This window comes from Pocillopora damicornis, chromosome 5 (assembly GCF_964200805.1).
Source record: "Pocillopora damicornis chromosome 5, jaPocDami1.2, whole genome shotgun sequence".
NCBI classification, from domain to species: domain Eukaryota; kingdom Metazoa; phylum Cnidaria; class Anthozoa; order Scleractinia; family Pocilloporidae; genus Pocillopora; species Pocillopora damicornis.
The window spans coordinates 7,380,734-7,388,118 of NC_142674.1; the positions used below are offsets into that span (position 1 = coordinate 7,380,734).

At 38.3% G+C, this 7,385-nt stretch overlaps 1 protein-coding gene across 1 annotated transcript; it reads left to right on the forward strand.

Moving 5' to 3' along the window:
* Positions 1 to 3,793: 3,793 nt before the first annotated feature.
* On the forward strand, positions 3,794 to 7,270 carry LOC149044932 (uncharacterized). The gene is made up of 6 exons (XM_089205782.1): positions 3,794 to 3,944; positions 4,519 to 4,607; positions 4,920 to 5,036; positions 5,166 to 5,703; positions 6,010 to 6,169; positions 6,977 to 7,270. The coding sequence occupies exons 1-6, from the start codon at positions 3,866 to 3,868 to the stop codon at positions 7,086 to 7,088; spliced, it is 1,095 nt and encodes a 364-aa protein (XP_089061908.1). The 5' UTR covers positions 3,794 to 3,865; the 3' UTR covers positions 7,089 to 7,270.
* Positions 7,271 to 7,385: the final 115 nt, after the last annotated feature.

The following is a 7,385-nucleotide window of genomic DNA, read 5'->3' on the forward strand; positions in this document are numbered from 1 at the left end:
TTGCTTTGTGGTTTTTTCCAGAAATTCGCACCTGTAGATAAATACTACACGTTTAACGTCGGATAATGAATGCATATTGAAACCATTTGCCGGGTATACGTGCAGTTGGATGCAAAGATGTGTAGACGTGTTTCGACTGAAAAAAACAAACAAATACGGGTAATACAAATATCTAGGTACAAATATAACAACAATAACAATAACAACAAACGGTTAAGAATATATGGAAGTCATATATTTGAACTGCGGATAAAGACGTGAATGAAAGTGATCCTCGCAGTAATGTGCACTACTTGGGCAGTGGTGAAAACAAGGCCTGAAAAAAATTCAGGCCTGTACGGGATTTGAACCCATGACCTCTGCGATACCGGTGCAGCGCTCTACCAACTGAGCTAACAAACCAACTGTTTTTAATATTCTTAACCGTTTATTCATCACTTGACGGGTTTATTTGGAACCAACATCATGACCAGCTCCCAGTTGGCTTGTTAGCTCGGTTGGTAGAGCGCTATAAAGCAAGTTTCATTTAGAAGATTTCTTGGCGTATATACAGATAAAAATTTACCTCGGAATATACTGATATCGAAATATCTAAAAAGAAGTTGCCTCTGGCATTCGGGCATCTCCAGGCGAAGTAGGTCCTTTGTCCCATTTGAAACGCTCCTATGCATCTATCATGCTTTAGTTCAACCTCAGTCAAGTTCTTATGGAGGAATTGCAATAAATCTCTCGCAACTAAATTACAAAAACTACAGAATCGCACTGCGCGTATTTTGACCTCTTCTTCCTAAGATGCCAACGTTGATGATCTTTTTGTAAGACTTGAGAGTGGGAAAAACTTGATCTTTGACGAAAATTCTGAAAAAAATCAACGGACCATAAATTACTTAATTGTATTGCCCTTGATTATCTGAAATTAATGTTTATTCATCGGAATGAAATATCTAACTATTTTTTAAGGGATTCTTAGGGCAAGTTAGCTGTTCCACTACCCTGCACTAGGTCTCAAAAACAAACTTCAGCTGTAATGAAGCGGTGCTTTGGAACATTTTATCAGCCAATTTAAGGGCAAACACACACTCTTACCCTTTTCCGAGAAAAGATGAAAGTTCACGACCCCTATTCAAGTAATGTAAGAAACAGATAGAAACAGATATTTTATTCAGAGGGCGGTTGAGTAAATTACTTATTGATAGGACTGCGTTTTCTTATGTTCAGTTCCAAAATTGCTTTGGTGTTCCTCGCATTTGGAGCCGAGAAAGAAAGAGGAAATAGAGATCATCCCTGTCAAAATGACAGCAGAAGAACAACTAACAAGAAATGAAGATACATTTCTGATTACTTTTGCGGCAAGCTTTCTCAAGCATAGGAAACTAAATGCGCAATTTATCACTCATCACTTATCTGCTTGATATTGTATTGATATTGTAAGGAGAAATTCTGTCTTGGCCACCCGTGAGAGTTAAAGGGTTAAAGGGGAGGGGAGGGGGGAGTAGAGAAAATTAACTGCCAATGAGGAAGGATCATTTGAATACTGCAGAGCCCTAAGGGGGGGATCGGGTAATTTTTTTATAACACAACCAACATCCCCTAACTATAGAGGACTTTTGCATCTACATGGTGCCGCTGAGGCGTAACCGCATGCAAATTCCCTGGATATCACCTGAACTAACGTGGGGGACATTAAATCTCATTTGTTCTGAAAATTAACAGTGTTTCTCTTTTCCTTGAGGAAATCTTTACAAAATGCTCAATCTATACTTAGTGCTGTAGGACAGTTTCATGCAATCTCTTTGCGTTTATTCCACACAGCTTTAAATTCGCTCTGCGTTAATCACTTTGACTTAATAATTTATTCGAAACTTTAGGAATTGAATGAATCTGTAAGTAGTCCATGCGTTGAGGGAGTAAAGTTAAAATCGCTCTTTTTTTAACGCCTAGTTTTTCATGCAAAAGAAACTTGGTGGATGTATCAAATATTTTCCAAGTTTTTCGAAATGAAAAGGTGCATGAAATGATATCATGGCCGTCAGTGTGTCGTTCGACCGTTGACAATAGCTACGTTACATGGTTACGTTCGCATATGGAAATCATCAGATCTGTGTTTCATAATGATATCACAATTTCGCTTGTCGCAAGATTTTTCGTTATAAAAAACATCAAACGAATCTGTCTTTGAAATGTAATGCTCAAATAACCACTTACCATGGAGGAAGCGTGTTGGCGAAGAACTGTTAAATTTCGTCCAGAGAGTTTTAACTTCTGACTTAGTAAACTTTTAAAATTCTAGAAAGTGATTAAAGTTGCTTACTCACACGGTGAAGGTTTCATACGGCAGGCAGGTGTTTTTAAATAGTTTCTGGCAGTATAAAGTCGTTTTGATTGGCCGCGTTTGACAAAACAATTCTATACTCAAGCATTGTTCATGATTAAATAATGATTGACTGATCTTTGATGTTTTAGCATTCATATGATATATTTTAGTATTGATAGACCACCTCCGTGATGAAGAGAATAAACCTTACATAATAAGCGATCATACACACAAATATTTCAAGCTTATAGATCGTTTAAATTATCAGAAATCGAAGTTATCATCTCAAGTCCCATGAAGTTACAGAAAATATGTTTTCTTCAGGGAAGGGGAACAGTAAATATTGATGGTTTTGATATGCCGAATTTTTTGCGCGCAGTTGTTGGAGACTATGGTGGCGGGTTGGGCAACGGAGCACGACTTCTAAACAATTATTCCACGAGCGTGCTTTGGATATGAAATGATTAATAGCCGACGAGTCCCGTAGGGCCGAGATGGTCTTAATCCAGCCATATCTAACAAGGCAGTTTAGTATTATCAACCGAGTTGATAACGTAAATTGGCCACCGTTCAGAGTTTAAAAGCTAACGTTTCGAGCGTTAGCCCTTCATTCTCGCTCTGACGAAGGGCTAACGCTCGAAACTTCAGCTTTCAAACTCTTTACGGTGGCCAATTTACGTTATCAACTCAGTTGATAACACTAAATTACCCTGTTATACTCTCCCACCGATGCAGCACCACAGTTTCTTTAGAAACTTGCCCCCTTTATTCATATCCAAAAAGCGCGGGTGGAATAATTGTTTCATTAAAAACACCCCAAAATATAGATAAATTGTATCCTCGGCGAAAATGCTTTGGCTCCGCTTTAATTTTGAGTTAACGCTTAGAGCATGGTATAATGACTCACAACCCATGATGGGTAAGCCAATGAAAACTCTTGAATTGCATCATCCAGTGGTCCAGTTTTTTAATAAAAACCAACATTAAATGAATCATAAGCGCATGTACCATCACTCACCATAGCTGCTACAGGTTCCTTCAACAAGCAATACTTAGGACGGGGAGTGCACCTGCTTCCAGGCCGTCATTGTGTAAGCCTGAAGCGAAGACGTCATGCGAGCGAAAGAAACGAAAGAGGTAGGGAACCAACAGAAAATAACTGGTTGGGATTAAGGAAAGTAAAGAGAAGGAAAAACTGCTTTATTGCGACCTTAATTAATTCTTAATTTCTCTCTTAGGTTTTCGTACGCGTGTGAACAATAAATGATAACCAGGCCATCAATATTACCTGAAGAAATTTCCGATCTAAAATCAGCGCAAGCCGCTTTTAATCGAAAAGCTATATGAATGTTATATCTTGTTGCCGCTCTAGAACTCTCTAAAGCCGGGTGTGGGACCAAGTTTAATGACCATCTCGCGCGCGCAGTTGACATGCGGCCTACGTCATACAGAATTCTTGTAACGTCAATCTTTACTTCACTTCGTTTTCGCGGCAAGAGCAAGATTGCGCTTTTCGTGAGAGAGAAAAAAAAGTTTGGAGACAAATTAGAGATGAAGTGGGTGACTGCGATAATAGCGGTTTCGCTTTTATCGTTGTTTTCTAACGCTACAAACAGTGCTAATCTGGACGGTAAGGTTTTTTCTCCCTTTGACAAACATTTTTCTCCATCTTAAAGCCTTGCAGGTTATGACTTTGGACTTAGTAATAGGAACAACGGCTTAACTTGCTGCTCTTCATGTCAACCGGTTTACAATGTTTCGAAGGGATTCGCTTAGTTTTCGTTGCTGTCGGGTAAAGAGGTTGGAAATCTTTGCAAAGCACATTCTTATGAAAAATACTTCAAATCACTCCGCAGATCAAATGTTTCTAGTTCCTATGGTTACTGCACGCGTGGTTTTAAGTTCATGTCTTAGTTTTGCGCACTTTACGAAAGGTTAAGTTGCGCTAAATCCTTTTAAGTTTCTTTCAAAATGAACGCGCCTTGGTCAATTTAAAGAATCGGCAAGTACACGACAATGAAAGAAATTCAACATGCTTTAACAATGCATGGAAATTTATAAAACATGTTTATTTTCGGCAGAGATTTATTTGGTTTTTTTTAGTGTTAATGAACAAGTCATTGCATTGACATACGCTACGTCACTTCACGCTACACTAATACAATTCACCGCTGTACCAAATTACTTATTTTTTTTCTGCGTAGAAATGTTTACTCGAGTCAGTGAGAGGCAAGAGCCGAATGATTTCAACGAACACAAGATGATGATGATGACTGCAAAATGGGACAACAAGGTTTGCCGAAATTTAGATTTCTAAGGCATACTTATTGTTGGCTGCACAGAAATGCGGTTCCAAAAAATATCCTATTTGTAATTTGAAACCTTGTTTCGCGGATAAGACGCACAACTCTTGCAGCGTCTTTCACAAACCAGGAAGTATAAATAGGTACCAGCGATTCGCGCGTCGTTATTGAAACCAGGAAAATCCAGCTGCATGGACCAATGTATTAGCGCTTGCAGTATTTGGAATAAATTTTTAAAAATCTTCAGAGTTAAAATATTTTCAGCCATTTCGATATGAAGGTTTTTTTGTCTTGAACAACAGATTGCGGTTAAGATACAAATTCCCTCCATGGATGTTGAACTGAAGTTGATTTACGAAAAGGATTTCATTGAAGTTAACAGCAAAGCGTATGGCTACATCAGACCTAAACATTCAAAGGTATTAGATTTGATGGTTCGTTTTATCTTCCGTTTTCCGTTCATATTTTATGTTTTAAAGTACTAAGCTAACCGGACTACTTTTCCGTATTTCACATGGCCAATGACTTCTCTAAATCATCATTGTCAGATCTTCAAGTGCAAGGAAATCCCTGAGTATCTCAGAAACACGACGTGCTCTGACCATGAGGTTTTCGAGATTACAACTCCTGCATTGATATCTCGGATGTGGAACTTTACAATGTCGGTAATGACCCAGGTGCGTGACGGTACGTTGGAAATGACCTCAGGGATTTGGAAGAAATGCATTATGGTCTCAAGGGTAGTGATTGGAAAAGTATGGTATGGACTTAAGTACACCTGGATTGGAACGGTTAATTGGACTCGGAAGAAATTCGAATGGTTCTCAGACTTGACGTGGAATGGAGCAAAGCGGTGGCTTGGAAAATTGTTATGGAACTGTACGGAATGGTTGGCTTGGATTTTATGGATTTTAGCGGATTTTACCATAACTGCGACATATTTATTTGCCGAGATGGTCCAAAATAAGTCAGTTGAGCTGATCCAGATGATGATTTACGGAGTGACGTGGATTGTTGAACCATTTGTGCCTGTTTTCTCTTATATCACTGATGTTGCAGTTGATTTATATTTTGGTTTCCTACATGGTAAGTCAACTCTGCTCAGAATTCAATTTCCACTTCACAAGTTGGCCTGACAGCAAAGAGAGAGATCATTTCACTTCTCACTTTCGGCTGAGCTGGATTTATCATTATTATCTATAATCAGCTATTTTCTTTTACACGGGCCATACGATGCAATTTATAGAAGATGACTCAATTTCTTTTTATTTCTGCTGCTGCACAATTTCATACCACGATTATTACATTTTATTCAAAGAAAAAGAGCGGTTACTAGTTTTTGGAAAGTTTTTTTTGTTCACTATCCATGACATTAGTTTTTTTTTCCAACAGATCATGTGAAACAAATTCAAACTCGCTTTGATTTCGTTTCCTGGCAAGATGGCGTCTACGCTTTCTCCGCTGGTTTGGTCGTCAATGTTTCTCTTTTGGTTGCTGTTTTTCTCGTTTACCGGTTATGTGTGCGAACTGTGAAATTCATCGGACGGAAATGGTAAGTTATATGCTGCGAAATAACTGTTTTTAAAAAATGAATAACTCTTTAACCCCTGAGAGTGGCTGGCTTCTAATTTCTCCTCACAATATCAGCCTTAAATCAAACAGAAAGGTTATGAGAATAAAGGAAATGATCACTCATTTTAGAAACCCCTTGTTGTCAATCAAAAATACTCCTTGTCAGTACCATAGCAAATTTAAAGAGAACCGTGCGGAAATATGAATACTAATGTTATGGTGTAAAGGGTTAAGATTATTTTGTTTGAAATCAGTAGCCAAACGAGCGAGGTCTCCCTAATAGGTGATTAGTTCCCAAGAGCCAGTTGCCATCCCGTGATATTTGGAGTAAATTTTCTGACGCGAAAATTACCTTCAATCTAATGCCGTCTGCAAGGGACCAGAGAGTACACAAAATGATATAGAAAGTACTGGAATGTATAAGATAAAAACGAATTGAAAATTACGACTTAGAAATATAGCGGAAGGTTTTTAAGATGTGTATAACACTAAGTAGCTCCTACAACCGTGTTAAATATCATGATTTGCAAGGGATTCGACCCCAATTAAGTGCAGCTCAAATTTTTTAGCAATGAGTAGAAATTCTGCTGTTATCACGAAGCTACACAGATGTAAAAACAGAGCCTTTGAAGTGTTGTCACCTGTTATCTTTTGGATCAAAAGTCCATCCTTTGCGCGCATGCGTCAGATTTACGGTTAAGAGACACCGGTTAAATATTTAACTGAATTAATGAGGAAATCTGACTTCAATAAACATTCCTTATTCTAGGCTTGTCATTTCTTGCAGGAAAGAGTACAAAGACAGAAAGGCTGCCGCTAATATGCCACCCAAACCACAGAAACCAATTTGGCAGCCGAAACGAAAGCACAAGAAAAAGAAGAGAATTGACGACTGGTAGTCGCCAATTATGTTTACTTTGTTTTGTTGCCTTAAAAAAAAAAAAAAAAAGAATCTTAAAATCTGTTGACTCAGTGAAAATCCTGGATTTTGTGTTATTTTGTTAAATGCAGTTTTGAGATATTGAAAATGTCATTTGAGTGGTGGCTTCTGAGTTTTCTTCCATTAAAAGTTGTTCTGTGCGGTTTCTCTCTCTCTCAGTCTGGTTGTGTTGGAAGCGAGGGCTGCGTTCTTATGGTCAATAAATCAGAGTAATCTCTATTCCTGCCATTAACATGAAATTACACCCTTTCCAGGA